The sequence below is a fragment of the Prionailurus bengalensis genome, chromosome A2, assembly GCF_016509475.1.
Source record: "Prionailurus bengalensis isolate Pbe53 chromosome A2, Fcat_Pben_1.1_paternal_pri, whole genome shotgun sequence".
Classification (NCBI taxonomy): domain Eukaryota; kingdom Metazoa; phylum Chordata; class Mammalia; order Carnivora; family Felidae; genus Prionailurus; species Prionailurus bengalensis.
In genome coordinates, this window is record NC_057348.1 from 7,720,769 (window position 1) to 7,737,362 (window position 16,594).

General features: G+C 49.0%; 1 protein-coding gene across 1 annotated transcript in view; it reads right to left on the reverse strand.

Annotated features, from left to right (window-relative positions):
- Positions 1-10,464, reverse strand: part of DNMT1 (DNA methyltransferase 1) — a 47,083-nt gene extending 36,619 nt beyond the window's left edge. The window contains 2 exon segments of the mRNA XM_043586476.1: positions 640-676; positions 10,191-10,464. Coding sequence (XP_043442411.1) covers positions 640-676; positions 10,191-10,420 — 267 coding nt within the window. The 5' untranslated portion in view covers positions 10,421-10,464.
- Between the last annotated feature and the right edge of the window lie 6,130 nt (positions 10,465-16,594).

Here is a 16,594-nt window from a genome sequence, read left to right on the forward strand (position 1 = left end):
TTACCAAAAATGAACCAAATTAGCAGCACATTAAGAATAATATCTAAGGGCGCCTGGGTGGCTCAGTCGGTGAAGCGTCCGACTTCAGCTCAGGTCATGATCTCGCGGTTCATGAGCTCAAGCCCCGCATCGGGCTCTGTGCTGACAGCTCAGAGCCTGGAGCCTGTTTCAGATTCTGTGTCTCCCTCTCTCTCTGACCCTCCCCCATTCATGCTCTCTCTCTCTCTGTCTCAAAAATAAATAAACGTTAAAAAAAATTTTAAGAAAAAGAATATTTAGGTTATCCTTGAAACTATGGGGATAAGCCAACTCCAACTTAAACTTTTTATGAGCCACAGGGGCACCTGGGTGGCTCATTCAGTTGAGTGTCTGACTTTGGCTCAGGTCATGATCTCCTGGTTCAGGAGTTCAAGCCCCATATCAAGCTCTGTGCTGACAGCTCAGAGCCCGGAGCCCGTTTTGGATTCTCTGTCTCTGTCTGTCCCTCTCCCACTTGGGTGCTCTTGCGTGCACACTCTCTCTCTGTCTCTCTCTCTCTCTCTCTCAAAAACAAACGTACGTGAAAAAAAAAAAATGCTTGAGCCACAAAGTGTCCATCAAATAATCACATTTGGTAATAAAATTTAAGGTGGGGATTACCTTTTCTGTAAGGCTATCTCTTTCCAAATCTTTGAGCCTGTGGGAAGAAAACAGGGGAGAAAGAAAGGCTGTTAAGCAACTTTGTTTACTTTAAGAATACCACAGTTTTAAAGAACTTTGAAACTAAACTGGATATATATGAGTGTTAGAAAATATATATATACGTGGTGGTTTTCTCCTCCTCCTGAGGTCCTCAAGTCCTGCTAGAATGCCTACAAAGTCATTAAGAAGGCACATGCAACCTGAAGGAGGTCCCCCTCTTTAGTTTTTCAGTTTTTCTTCTTCACTTGTTCTGAAGCTGAGGGGCTAGAGGAGTTTGAGAGAACAGGTGCTATTTCCAAAGGAACTGGGACAGTGGAAGCAGCCCGCACAGTTGGGGTCCTCCTGTTCACTGACTTACAGGTGGTCTCCCTCCAGTTCTTCCGGCAAGACCCCAAGGAAGGGCACACCACAGGGTGGCCAGCGTTGGAGTGAGTAGACCAAGGCCACAAGATGCTGTGGGGAACAGCCAGCTAACATTCCCAAAGGCTGGGGGGATGTGGGGAGGGGGGGTAGGCAGCATTCTAATGAGGAACGTAAGCATTGGGGAAGTAAAGGTATCTGGGGCAGCAGGGGCGCCCACACTCAGGGGCAACAGATGGGAGTGAGAAGACTGGCTGGCACCTCACCAAAGATCTCTCCGTTTCGAGTGACTGTACCTAATCTCTTAGGAGTGCACACTGGCCAGGAGTTTGGCTGGAAAAGCACAACCTGATTTGATTATTGAGGATTAGCGTCTTGCCTTTTTTTTTTGGGGGGGGGGGCGGGGGGCAGTGGCAGGAGAGAAGAGGAAAGGAGCAAGAGCAGAAGACACCAAGGAAAGAGAGAGGAAGAAACAAGCTGTGGTTCCTAGCCCGGGTGCCAGCTGTAGACATGGGAAGAGAACAGGTCTAACCAGCTTGGTTAGCATCTGTCACTGGAGAAGAAGTACCCTGTGCAGGGACCAGGCCTTCATCATCTCTGAACCCTCCCACTCAGCACCTGTACAGATGGCATAACCCGTTATCTATCACCGGCTGAAAGGGCAAGAACAGGGCTCTCCCAGGCTGGTTTTTCCAAGGGCAAGTGTGAGCAGCAAAACCAGGAAGGCAAGCAACAGGCTTTGCTGGACTAAGGTCATACAGTGGCTGCTCCAAGTGCATGTGGACCCCGCCTCTAGCTTTGATCCCCAACACATCTATGGGTCCCTGTTATGCCAAGCCCTATTCCAGGCAGTGAGTTGGGTAACTGGATGCAGGGACTGCCGGGCAGGGACCTCCTGACCTGGGTGGGTCAGGAAAGGTCTTTCTATAGTATAGACAAGACTGACTGCAGATATGGTGACAGTATATACTATATATATTATACACACACACACACACACACACACACACACACTCCTTGCATGTAACCCCTTCCAGGCCAAGTCATTCTACTTTTTTTTTTTTTAATATGAAATTTATTGTCAAATTGGTTTCCATACAACACCCAGTGCTCATCCCAACAGGTGCCCTCCTCAATGCCCATCACCCACCCTTCCCTCCCTCTCACCCCCATCAACCCTCAGTTTATTCTCCGTTTTTAAGAGTCTCTTATGGTTTGGCTCTCTCCCTCTCTAACTTTTTTTTTTTTTTAACATTTATTTATTTTTGAGACAGAGAGAGACAGAGCATGATCGGGGGAGGGTCAGAGGGAGGGAGACAGAATCTGAAACAGGCTCCAGGCTCTGAGCTGTCAGCCCGGAGCCCGACGCGGGGCTCGAACTCACAGACCGCGAGATCATGACCTGAGCCAAAGTCAGCTGCTTAACCGACTGAGCCACCCAGGCGCCCCTCTAACTTTTTTTTTTCCTTCCCCTCCCCCATGGTCTTCTGTTAGGTTTCTCAGGATCCACATAAAAGTGAAAACGCATGGTATCTGTCTTTCTCTGTATGACTTATTTCACTTAGCATAACACTCTCCAGTTCCATCCATGTTGCTACAAAAGGCCATAATCCATTCTTTCTGATTGCCAAGTAGTATTCCATTATGCATAGAAACCACAATTTCTTTATCCATTCATCAGTTGATGGACATTTAGGCTCTTTCCATCATTTGGCTATTGTTGAAAGTGCTGCTATAAACATTGGGGTACAAGTGCCCCTATGCATCAGCACTCCTGTATCCCTTGGGTAAATTCCTACAGTGCTATTGCTGGGTCATAGGGTAGATCTTAAAAATTTTTAATTTTTTGAGGAACCTCCACACTGTTTTCCAGAGTGGCTGTACCAGTTTGCATTCCCAAGTCATTCCACTTTCAAAGTAACCCAGGTTCTGGGAGAGCCAGATGAGAATAGCTACACAACTCTGTATGCACAGCCAGAGGTACACATCCCGCTACAGGAATGGAACATTGGACTTCCCAGTCATCCCACTCACAAAACTGTGGCGACACACAGCCCCTTGATCCTCAAGTCAGGCATTAAGAACAATGCTCAGCTGCCTGTGAAGCCCATCAAAGTACCCTCTTCACCAATGCTGACAACCCCTACATTTGGGCACGAGACAGATCTGTGGGTCTAAATGCTGTTGACCTCTCCTATGAGCTGGGATTGTCTAGCTTGGCAGAGAAAAACCAAAAAATCTTCAGAATACCAAAAATGTCATGCCCTGCGAAGACTGGATTTAACCTGTGTCTGGGCCCAGAGAGGAAGGTTAAGAGCCCAGGGCAGGCACTGAGGAGCCAGCGTGGGGCAAGGAGGAAGCTGGTCAGCGCACCGCCCCTGACACCCAGACTGTCACCGGAGAGTCCATCCCTTCCCCGGCAAAACCGATGACGCCACCACACATCTGCTTTACATTCAGGGCCAGGAGGGTCAGAAAGACGTGAAGGACCAGGTAGAATACTCAGAACGGCAGCCATGTTATGAGATAAAACTTTAGGTCCCTTCCAGCCCAAGATCCCATGATTCGTTTCTAGTTGCTTCCCTCATGCAGTAGTCCTAGAAGGGAAATAAAAACATATCCAGGTCCCTGGGTGGCTCAGTCAGCTAAGCGTCCAGCTATTGACTTTGGTTCAGGTTGTGATCTCACGGTTCAGGAGATCGAGCCCCACGTCGGGCTCCACACTGACAGAGTGGAACCTGCTTGAGACTTTCTCTCTCCCTCTCTCTCTGTCCTTCCCCTGCTTGCACAAGCACAGTCGTAAATAAATAAATACATTTTAAAAATGTGTATCACCAACTGAAGGAATAAAGCAAATACAGTTCCGAGGGCTTCTGAAGAGCAAAGGTCTAAGAACACCATCAGGAAGGACTGGCCCAGGGGAGTGGAGAGGGCTCAGTGGGAACGGAGCAGGGAGACCTGCCCAAACAGGGAGCTGGCTCAGGGTACACCCAAGAAACCCACACAAGTCAGGCTAGTGCCAGTCTGAGGGAGGTAGGCAACACCAGGCTAAAAAACTGATTTTCTTCCATAGTTACACCACTGAAGGAACCATGGGGGGAGGAGGAACCCAAGACATCAGAGCCATGTTTTAAGAAAATTAATCTGGCAAAAATACATGATGTAGATTAGACAGGAAGAGATTACAAGATGTTAAATCACTCCCTAACACCCTGAAACTAGAAATGCTGGTCTGAAACAGGATTTAGCAGCAGGAATGGAGAGCACGCTAGAGAAGTTACAAGAGGCAGAATTAACGGAGTTTTGTAACTGTCTACGTGGCAATTGGGGTAGGGCCATCTGAGACAGTATCTGTGGTAGGCAGGATAGTGACCCCTCCCAAGAGAGATGTCCATGCCCTAATCCCCCAGAACCTATTAATATGTTGCCTTACCTGGCAAAAGGGACTCTGCAGATGTGATTAAGGTTAGAGCCTTTGAGATGGGCAGATTATCCTGGATTAGCCAGGTGGGCCCAAACTAATCACTTAAATCCTTAAAAGCAGAAAAAAATCCCAGCTGCATTTCGAAAGATGTGACTACAGAAGGTTCAGAGAGAGATGTGACAGCAGAACCGGCTTTAAATATGGGAGGAAGTGGGCCATGAGCCAAAGGATACATCACCTCCAGAAGCTGGGCATGGTTAGAGCCAGCAAGAGAAGAACGACCTCAGTCTTACAACCACAAGGAACTGAATTCTGCCAACTTGAAAGAGGAAGCAACAGATTCTCCCCTAGAGCCTGCAAGAAAGGAATGCAGCCTGTGGACACTTTTGCATCCAGGGAGACCCAAACCAGATTTCAGACCTATAGAACTGTTAAAACAGATGTATGGGTTATTTAAGCCACTGAGATAACTGGTTATGGCTGCAACTGAAAACGAATACTGTATCAGAAATTCAGGACATTTTGGTAGGGAAAAAGTAAAAAGGCCAGGAGTTTGAGGAGTGATGGTTCAATGAATAGCAGCTCTCTAGATGGCTATTCAGCAGCTAGAGATTAAAAGTGGCTCTCCTGAGAGAGATATCAAAACTGGAGGTAGTCCTGTCCTGCTGACAGGCCCAACTGCTACACAGAAGTCCTAGGACTAGGGGAGCCTGGGTGGCTCAGTCGGTTAAACAGCCAACTTCGGCTCAGGTCATGATCTCAAGGTTTGTGGGTTCGAGCCCCGCGTCAGGCTCTGTGCTGACAGCTCAGAGCCTGGAACCTGCTTCAGATTCTGTGTCTCCCTCTTTCTCTGCCCCTCCCCTTTTCGCACGCTGTCTCTCTCTCCCTCTCAAAAGTAAATAAACACTAAAAAACAAATTAAGGGGTGCCTGGGTGGCGCAGTTGGTTGGGTGACCAACTTCCGCTCAGGTCATCATCTCGTGGTTTGAGTTCGAGCCCCGCGTCGAGCTCTGTGCTGACAGCTCAGAGCCTGGAGCCTGTTTCAGATTCTGTGTCTCCCCCTCTCTCTACTCCTCCTCTGCTCACGCTCTGTGTGTCTCTGTCTCTCGATAATAAATGTTAAAAAATAAAATCATTTATGGGGCGCCTGGGTGGCGCAGTCGGTTAAGCGTCCGACTTCAGCCAGGTCACGATCTCGCAGTCCGTGAGTTCGAGCCCCGCGTCGGGCTCTGGGCTGATGGCTCGGAGCCTGGAGCCTGTTTCCGATTCTGTGTCTCCCTCTCTCTCTCTGCCCCTTCCCCGTTCATGCTCTGTCTCTCTCTGTCCCCAAAATAAATAAACGTTGGAAAAAAAAAAATAATTAAAAAAAAATAATAATAATAAAATCATTTAAATAAATAAATAAATAAGTAAGTAACAACAACAACAAAAAAGTCCTAGGACTAGAAGAGATAAGGGTCCAAGAATGAAAGAAAAATGATTAAGGGGGTTGGCGGGGGGATTGATGAAGAAAGAGCATCCCTGGTAGTAAACAGCATCACAAAAGCCAAGGATAGAAAGGATTAAAAAGCAAGATACTGAGAGATGAAAAAGGATAGATCACCACCTCAATCCTTAATAAAAGAATGCCTGATCAAGGGTAGAACTGGGGGTGCCTGGGTGACTCAGCGGGTTAAGAGTCCGACTCTTGATTTCGGCTCAGGTCATGATCTCACGGTTCAGGAGATCAAGCCCCGCATCAGGCTCCGTGCTACTGGCACGGAGCCTGCTTGGGATTCTTGCTCTTCCTCTCTGTCTGCCTCTGCCCCCCTCTCTCCAAATAAACACACTTAAGAAAAAAAAAAAAAAAAAAAAGAAGTAGGACTGGATACCTGGCACAAAAGCTAAGGTGGCAGAAGGAACAAGTCCAGACCACCAGACAATTCTATAAGCAGCCAAGCCAAGATGAAGGTTGGAATGATTAGCAGGAATTTACATCATCTCTGAATGGCACTCACCACTACACGAGCATCTGCCTCAGTATCAGATGTGCATGTTGCTGCACTAAACTATGCTCCCCTGATGGAAATGACACACACAGGTGACCTTGTGATAAGCAGCACGGGTCTTCTTGCAGGTGCTACCCCGCCACATTTACACCTATCAGCCGGGCGAGTCTTCATAACGCCCAGGGGCAGCGGGTAGCGCCACACCATTTTACAGATAGAGCACCAAGAGGTTAAACAACTTAGTCCTACAGCTATGGTAGGAAGGATTTGAACCCCAGCAGTCTGCACCTCTAGAATACTCCTGCAGAGGAGAACTAGAAAAGAGAAGTCCCAGGGCATCTGAGTGGCTCAGTCGGTTGAGTGCCTGACTTCAGCTCAGATCATGATCTCACAGTTCGTGGGTTTGATCTCACAGTTCAGCTCAGATCATGATCTCACAGTTCGTGCATCAGGCTTGTGCCAACAGCTGGGAGCCTGGAGCCTGCTTCGGATTCTCCCTCCGTCTGCCCCTCTGCACACGCGCTCTCTCAAAAATAAATAAACATAAAAAAAAAAAAAAGGTAAGTCCATTCAATACCCACTTAGTGGGAGCCATGGAACTAGAGCTAAGAAGTTGAAGGGTGCCTGGGTGGCTCAGTCAGTTGAGCATTCGACTTCGGCTCAGGTCATGCTCTCGTGGTTTGTGAGTTCGAGCCTGATATCGGGCTTGCTGCTGTCGACACAGAACTCACTTCAGATCCCTCTGTCCCCCTCTCTCTCGGTCCTTCCCCCGCTTGTGCTCTCAAAAAACATTAAAAACAAACAAATAAATAAATAACATTTTTTAAAACCTGAAAAACAGCTTAATCTAATCACAGAATGGCTAGCAGTTAAAAGAGCTGTCACAATTACAAAAGCTAATCAGAGTTGTGCAAAGGAGGTTGCTATAATCAATGTGTGAATCCAGGCTTCATAAAAGGGGAAAGTCTGGCATGCATGCCTTTCAGAGTCTACACAAGCTACAGATACAGTGAACAAGGCAAACGAATCACCATCAGCTCCAGGTTTGGAAAGGCAGCATGCGGGTGCACAGACAGAATTCAACACCCTTCCTATTATGGGGAAAAGGGATGGTCTTTCTGAGGACGGTCTTAAGGATGAATGGACAGTAGCCAGCCTAGGGAAGGAGTAGCTAGAGCTCAGCCTCACACCAGCTGCTCTGCAAGGTCTCAGGCCCTGAGAACCTAAAAGGAGGTCTGTATGGCTTGTGAGATGAACACAGGATGAGTGACGCAAGTGGACAGGGATTCTGAACTTCAGGACCAGTGCACCAGGCAGTGTGTGGGGCAAGGAAACCATCAGATCCAACTTTTTTAAGAGGATCACAGTTTCCGCTGCTAGAAAAGCCTTGAGTGGCAACAGGAAGACCAGTGAAAGAATTCTCGCTTTTCCTGTGCAAATGGTGGTTTCGACAGAGTAAGAAAAATAAGTAGAAGAATGTGGCTTGTCCTAAAAAGGCAACATTTTTAGACTTGGGGCATAGTATACTTCAAAAAAGAAGTTAAAGACTTAAAAACCCAGACATTGAAAATTCTTTCTGATACATATCTAATGGAACTGCGGGTTTAAAAAAAGCAGCTGACATGGGGCACCCGGGTGGCTCAATCAGTTAAGCATCAGGCTCTTGATTTTGGCTCAGTTCACGATCTCAGGGTTGTGAGATCGAGCCCCGCGTTCTGAGAGTGGAGCCTGCTTAAAATTCTCTCTGCCCCTCCCATGCTCACCCTCTAAAAAAAAAGAAGCTGATATATATATATACAAGTAGAAGTGACAAATGCAGGAGGACCAGGCCTAACTTTGTTCTTAGAGTATTCTACTGGACTTAGAGACCTCCTGTGTTATAAATCATACTTCTAATTCTCATAAAGAAGTCATACCTCTATTTACAAGTCTTTTAAGGGAGTGTTGAATGCCATGTTTATGTGTGGATTTTGTACACTGAAATTCAAAATGTAACAAAAGCTGTTGAGAGTCACATGAGACCATTTCAACGTCCACCACGTGGTCTAAGGCAGAAACACCAAACCACACCTACAGTAAGCAATTCTAGTTCAAAGTAATATGGAACCTAGGGTGAATGGTGGATTGTAAAACTCACCTAAGAGCATTCAAATTCAGCCAAGCACTTGCACTGGCCCAAGACAACCCCCAAGCCAGTGGCCTGTTCAAAGACCCTAGTTGAAAGGAACGGTTTTGGCAAAAAGCAGACAGCAGGAATCCTTGCTTCCTCTTGATGAACTCCTGCAGCACCCACTCTAAAGAACTCTTGAGGATTAAATGAGAATATGTCAAGTTTTGTATACAATTGACTGGCAGAACTGAAAAAAAAAAAAGTTGGCTTAGCCAATAACAATGCTAACAGGTGGGCCTTTATGTCTCGGCACATTCTCATTTCATCCACTATCCATTTCGAGCCCATGTCAATCTAGTCCGCACCGATAGCTTGTTCATGACACTCGCCCCAGGTCAAACCAGCCAGTGGAGACGGGAGGTCTCACCATCAGAGTAAAGAAGATCGGGCCCAAACGCCTCTAGGTTGGGTCCAACATCATGAAGCCAGGGACTTCCACAATTCTGTTTACATTCTAAGTCATATCCCTGGAGACTACAGGTAAGGCTTCTTGGGCAAGACACACCCCCTCTTGTGCTTAAGAAGTGGCCTGGACCTTAAATACCTGGTAGGGAGTCCCAAACACCTCCCCCACATACACACACACATACACACCTCCAACTCCAAAATACCCCATCCGACTGGCCAGGCTCGACCATAGGAAACCGGCACAGGGAAATCGGGCAAAGGCTCAACCAGGCTCACAAATCCGGCTGAAGTGTTCAGGCCTGGGCGAGGTTCCCGGGACTCGTGTTCCAAGGGGTGCAAGTTTTCAGGAGTGAAATTGGAGCCCTTTCACAAAGGGGAGCCCAGTGTTCTGACCCCCCCAACCCCCGTGCACAGAAGCCTAGCAAGGCTTCCTTGATGCCCGCTCCCAGGCACAGATTTACTGGGAAAGGCTCTTACAGCCTTCACGCTGCCCGAGCCCCGCTTCTGCGCTGCGTGGTGGGGGTTCCTTCCAGAACTTGACTTCCCCGGCAGGCCGAGATGGAGGAAGCCCCCCAAGAAAGACGGGGCTCGCAAACCTGAGCCGGCCGCGCCCGGGCCCCGAGCGGCGACGTCTGTCTCTGGAGGCCGCCATCGGGATGCGCTGCGCCGGGTGCCAAGGGGGGCCCCCCGAAACGCCCCCCGGGGACCGGACCAGCTCGACCCCCCAAGCGGGCCGGGCACCGGAAGTGGAGGCCGAAGTGCCCGGGCCGAGGGGTGTCCTGAGGCCGCGGGCTGCCCACTTCCTGCGCGAGCCGGCCGGCGGCAGGAGCCAGGCCCGTGGCTCCTCTGGGCTGGCGATCCCCGAGGAGAACCCAAAGCTCGCTCTACTTTGAAATCAGGAAGGACCCCCAAGTTACTAGTCACCAGGGAACTGTGAAGGGCCTCGGCCCATTTTGGCGCCAAACGGCCAGGGGTGCGCGCGACCGGAAGTGCCACCCTGCCCGCGCCAACCGCCGCCGAGCCGTCCCGCGCATGCGCGCCCGTCTGTCAGCGGCAGCCAAGGGCTACCTACAGGGGAAGCAACCCCCCCCACCCCCAACGCCGTGCCACTTCCCCCTCACCCCCGATCCGAGTTCACGGACCCCCCCACAGCACCTACCGCCTACGGACATCATCGGGCAGCGAGATGGCCCGGGAAGCCAGCGTGGGCACCCGGGCCGGGGCGGTGCGGGCAGGCATCTTGGAAACTGCAGCAGAGACCGCGGCGGCAGAGGCAGCCCTGGCTTTTCGCGCGGAAACCAACGGGGAGGGGCGGCGAGCAGAGGCGGGGCGTACCATCTCGGCCCGGGCGTGGGGGAAGGCGGGACATACCATAGGGATAGAGGCCATACCATGTGCCGGCAGATGGAGCGGAGCGGATCGTGCACAGGGGCCGCGCATGCGCGAGACCGGCGCACACCCCCATATGGAGCAGTGGGCTCGTCCAAACTCCGCTGTTTGCTGGGAGCCTTGCTTGAGAGGTTCATTCATTCATTCTTCCTAGCATGCTGGGGATAAAGCAGGGAGCGTCGGGGTTCCAGCATGTGGGCTCTTGGGATTGTAACTGAGGACTTGAACTCAATTCCATCTATATGCTCACTATAACGACCTTGGACAAGTCTCCATTTCCTCATCTTTAAAAAGGTGCTAATCGCAGAAAATCTTGAGAATGCACAAACTATGTAGGATCTCCCGGCGTGGGGCGGCTCAGGCCACTTCCACAGCCTGTGTGTTTAAAAAAAGCACCAGAACTTCAGATAGTCTCTTCAACAAATGGTGTTGGGAAAATTGGGTATCAATATGCAAACAAGTAAAGTTGGATCCTTACCTTACACCATTTAAAAATTAACTCAAAATGGATTAAAGATCTAAATGCAGATTTAAAACCATAGAACTCTTAGGAGCAGGGGGGAGGGGAGGAACAAAAGGGGAGGGAAGACAGCTTCACAACATTGGATTTAGCAATGATTTATTAGGTCACCAAAGCACAGGCAACAAAAGCTAAAATAGATGGGACTGCATCAGATTTCATTTATGCACAATAAGGGAGTCAACAAAGTGAACAGGCAACCTACAGAATGGGGAAAAAAAATATTTGCAGACCATGTATCTGATCAGGTGTTAATATCCGGAATAAAGAGCTACAACTCAACAACAAAAAAAGACAAACTGATTTTCGAAATGGGCAAAACAGGGGCACCTGCGTGGCTCGGTTGAGCGTCCAACTCTGGATTTCAGCTCAGGTCATAATCCCAGGGTCGTGGGTTCTGTGCCGAGTGACCCTCCCTCCCTCCCTCCCTCTCTCTCTTCCCATCCCTCTCTACCTCTCTCTCTAATAAAAAACATTAGGCATCCAACTTCAGCTGAGGTCTTGATCTTACAGTCCTTGGGTTAGAGCCCAGCATTGCACTCTGCACTGACAGCTCGGAGACTGCTTTGGATCCTGTCTCCCTCTCTCTCTGCCCCTCTCCCATGCTCTCAAAAATTTAAAAAAAAAAAAAAATTAAATTAAAAAAAAATTTAATGGGCAAGGGAGGAGCACCTGGTTTAGTTAAGCATCCGACTTCAGCTCAGGTCATGATCTCACTCAGCTCAGGTCATGTGAGTTCGAGCCCTGTATCAGACTGTGTGCCCACAGCTCAGAGCCTAGAGCCTGCTTCGGATTCTGTGTCTCCCCCTCTCTCTACCCCTTCACCGCTCACGCTCTCTCTCTCTCAAAAATAAAACAAAAACACTAAGAAAAAAAAGTTTTAACAGACAAGGGGAGCCTGGGTGGCTCAGTTTGTTGAGCGTCCAACTCTTAATTTCAGCTCAGGTCATGATCTCAGGGTTCACAGGATGGAGTCCTGCGTCAGGATCTGTCCCGACAGCATGGAACCTGCTTGGGATTCTCTCTCTGCCTCTCTCTCAAAATAGACATTTTTTTTTTAAATGGGCAAAAAATTTGAATAAACCACTACCTAAAAATACACAAATGGCCAACAGACTTTGTGAAAAGACACCCAACTTCACTAATCCAGGAAATCTAAATCAAAACCACACTGAGAAGTCACCTCATTCCCATTAGAATGACCACTATAAAAATTATATATATATATATATATATATATGTATATGTATACACACACACACACACACACACACACATACACACACACACACACACACAACAGCAACAACAACAACAACAAAAACAAATAAATGCTGGCAAGAATGTAGAAATTAGGACCCATGTGTTCTATTGGTGGGGATGTAAAAATACTACAGCCACCAAGGAAAAGAATGGAGGTTCCACAAAAGATTAAAAATAGAATTATGAGGAAGTGCCTGGGTGGTTCAATCAGTTAAGCATCCGACTCTTGATTTCGGCGTAGGTCGTGATCTCCCAGTTCATGAGTTTGAGCCCCATGTTGGGCTCTGTGCTGCAGGGGCAGAACCTGTTTCAGATTCTCTATCTCCCTCTCTCTCTGCTCCTTCCCTGCTTGTGCTCTCTCTCTCTCTCTCTCTCAAAATAAACAAACATTAAAAAAAATAGGATTACCATATGATCCAGCAATCCCACTTCTGAGTATATATTCAAAGGAATTGAAAGCACGATCTTGAAGAGATATTTGCACGCTCACCTTCGCTGCAGCCTTATTCAGAGGAGGCAAAAGGTGGAAGTAACCCAAATGCCCCAGAAAGATGTAGGGGTGAAGAAAATTTGGTATCTACATACAATGGATTATTCAGCCTTTAAAAAAAGGAAACCCTGCCCTTTGTGACAACCTGCACAAACCTTGAGATCATCAGGACAAGTGAAGGAAGCCAGTCATGAAAAGACCAATGTTGCGTGATTCCACTTATTTGAAGTATCTGAAGTCGTCAAACGCTCAGAAAGAAAAAGAACAAGGGGTGCCTGGCTGACTCAGTAGAGTGGAGGACTCTTGATCTTGGGGTTGTGGGTTCGAGCCCCACACTGGGTTGGGAGATTACTTAAAATATATATATAAAGTAAAAAAAAAAAAAAAGACATCAAAACTAAACAAACAAAAAAACAGTGGTGTTACCAAGGACTGGTGAGGAGGAAAAGGGAAGTAGTTCAGTGGGAACAGAATCTCTTTTAAACAAGATGAGAAAGTTCCAGAGATCTGCAGCACAACGGTGTGCATGTAGTTAACATTATCATACACTTAAAAAATAGGAAGGGGGCACCTGGGTGGCTTAGGTGGCTGAGCATCCAACTTCAGCTCAGGTCATGATCTCATGGTTTGGGGGTTCGAGCCCCGCAACCAGCTCTGTGCTGACAGCTCAGAGCCCAGAGCCTGCTTTGGATTCTTTGTCTCTCTCTCTCTCTCTCTCTCTCTCTGCCCCTCCCCCACTCATGCTCTGTCTCTCTCTCTCTCTCTCAAAAATAAATAAACGTTAAAAAAAGTACTTAAGGGTCGCCTGGGTGGCTCAGTCGGTTGGGCGTCCGACTTCAGCTCAGGTCACGGTCTCACAGTCCGTGAGTTCAAGCCCCGCGTCGTGCTCTGAGCTGACAGCTCAGAGCCTGGAGCCTGCTTCAGAGTCTGTGTCTCCCTCCCTCTCTCTCTGCCCCTACCCTGCTCATGCTCTGTCTCTGTCTCAAAAATAAATAAAAACATTAAAAAAAAAAACTTAAGATGGTCAATGCTATGTGTTTCTTGCCACAATAAAAATAAGCCATTAATAATATAGGGCTGAGTTAAAAAAAAAAAAATGTATCTGCCACAGCAAAGGAAAAAGCACCAGAACAGAGTTACAAACTATGGTACAAATAATGGTACATTTTTACTTTTTTATGTTACAGAATTTACAAGTGAATTTATTTGTAAACATACACATAAACTAGGTTTACTAGTTACATGTAAACTAGATTCCCCCAACAGCCGGTCGGAAGGGGTCAGCCTGGCCAGACGTGGACCTCAGACTCTGGTTGCTATGGGTTACCCACACATGGCAGGATTCAGGAAGACTGAAATATTAATAAGACTAAAATTCATAGCTATCAGTTTAATAGTTAATCAACACTTATACACTATACTATGCTCTTTAGAGAAATTATTTTTTTTCTTTTAAAGTTTATTTATTATTATTTTGAGAGAGAGAGAGAGAGAACGAGCAGGGGAGGGGCAGAGAGAGAGGGGGACAGAGGATCCAAAGTGGGCTTTGCTCGGACAGAAGGGAGCCCGCCCGATGCAGCCATGAGATCATGGTCTGAGCCAACGTCGGACTCTTAACGGACTGAGCCACCAAGGTGCCCCTAGAGAATTATTCTAATTCTTAACCGTAAAGGGAAAGATCAGGACCCCTTTTCTTTCTTTCTTTCTTTCTTTCTTTCTTTCTTTCTTTCTTTCTTTCTTTCTTTCTTTGTCTTTTTTTTTTTTAATGTTTATTTTTAAGAGAGAGAGAGAGAGACTGTGAGGGCAGGGAAGGGGTAGAGAGAGAGAGGGAGACAGAAGATCCCAAGCAGGCTCTCTGCTCTCAGCACAGAGAGAGCCCAATGTGGGGCTAAACTCATGAACTGTGAGATCATGACCTGAGCCAAATTCAGACACTCAACCGACTGAGCCACCCAGGTGCCCCAGGACCCCATTTCCCATGGCCTGGGAGACTTGTCAGAAAGGAGTCCGGCTCAGAGGCTGCTTATCCAAGATCATAGACTCCGTAAGCAGCAGGACCATGAATCCAAAGGGTCTTTAGCTCCAGAACCTGAATGCAAAATTCTGGCCCCCACCAGTTGTCAGGCCCCGGGGAGGCCCAGGAGCAGTGCTGGGGGGAGTACATTAATGAGCAGGAAGGGTGTAGTTGATGGAAGACCATCTCACCAAAAGGTGAATCGGGCCATGTAAACCGGCCAGAAGCCAGCATCTGGGCCCCTAACACTCCTTAGGAAACAGGGTGCTCACAGGACAGGGGAAAGAGAAGATAGACCGTGAGTCTTTGTCGGGGACCTCAGCTCACAGGAGAGCAGCTGCATTAGTGGAGGCCCCCTCTCAGAGGATTCTTTTCACAATCCCTTTGCCGAGGGAGGATTCAACTTGCCTTACAGACCAGGCAACGGCTCAGGGACATAGATTTGCCCAAGTGCTACTTATGGCTTTGAAGCACCTCCAGAGTGACCTGGAGACCCTTCTTGCACCTAAAAATGGGCTCCTCCCTTGGGAGAAGCAAATGGAACTTCCAGAAGAAACCAGGTTCAGCTCTTGCTGGCATTCAGCCACCTCCACCTCTCAACCTCCAAAGTAGCGTTCATAAACACCTCAAGAGAAAGACTTAACAGGCCTGAACTCCCTGCTTTCCAGGCCACATTCCAGCCGTCAGCGGGAGGGCCACACTCCAGAAGCCGGGAGAGGCTAGGTGTCAGCCCAACCAAGGTCAGGGCAGCCCCGAGCGCCAGGGCTGCTGGAGGGACGGCCACATGCCTTGAGCCACATGCCTTCTGAGCCAGAAGGCCAGAGCTGAGTCACCCCACATGCTGGGGAATTAGTCACGGCTGCTGAGCTCTCACTTGGTGCCAGGCCCAGCAAGAGCCTCAGGCGGTGACACTGACGCTCCAGGTTTCAAAAGGGACACTCTGCCACTCACCCCAGACAGGGGCCAGGCAGGAAGAGACCCACAGGGTACGTCTCTCAAGCATGCTCTCTGGGCTCAAGTGGCCGGGAATCTGAGCCGGGGAAACCAACTCGGGAGTGTGCCGGACGGACCCACTTGCTCCTTGCAGGGACCTTGAACAGGCAGACGGCTTTCTGTTTGGGGTCACAGGAGGCCTGCCACCGAGCTCAGCAGGTTTTTCCTTCCAACAGCTCTTGAATCAGTGTGCCGATCTGCTCCTCCAAGGCCACCGCCTCCAACCTAGGTCATCCTCACCTCTCTCCCGGATGCCTGCCGGCCTCTTTCCCGGGCTGCCACTCAGCCCTCCCACCACAGAGTCAGCTCTTGCATCCACAGCAGTGGGAGGGCTCTTCTCAGAATCCATCTGATCAGGTCACCTCCTCCCTACCCCATGGCGTGTCTGTGCTCTTAGGGCCAACCCCACCCCATGCACTTAGCCCCACCCACGTCAGCTGTTGCCATACATAACTCCTTGGCTCACCCTGGCTGAGCCACATCTGGTCATTCCCAGCCCTTTCCTGCCAGTCTCCAGTGGTAGCCAGTCTCCAAGAGGGCCCCCAACATCCTTTGCCTTTTTGGTATGCATCCTCTTGGGGGGGGGGGGGTTCCTCTCCCACTTGGAGCCAGGGCCAAAGGAATGTAGAACTGAACATACAGGACCTCTGAGGCTAGGTCATAAGATGCATTGCAGCAACACTTTCTTCTTGCCGGGGAAGCCAACAGCCATATTGTCAGGAGGCTCAAGCAGCCTTGTGGGGGTGGAGGGGGGGCGGGGGCAGGGCAAGAAGAACCAATCAGCCAGCCATGTGAGCAGGCCATTTCCAGAAGTGGCTATTCCAGCCCCAGAAATACCTGACAGTAACGTAGGAGAGCCCTCAAGCTGCAACGACTCACTTTGCTGCCCAATTC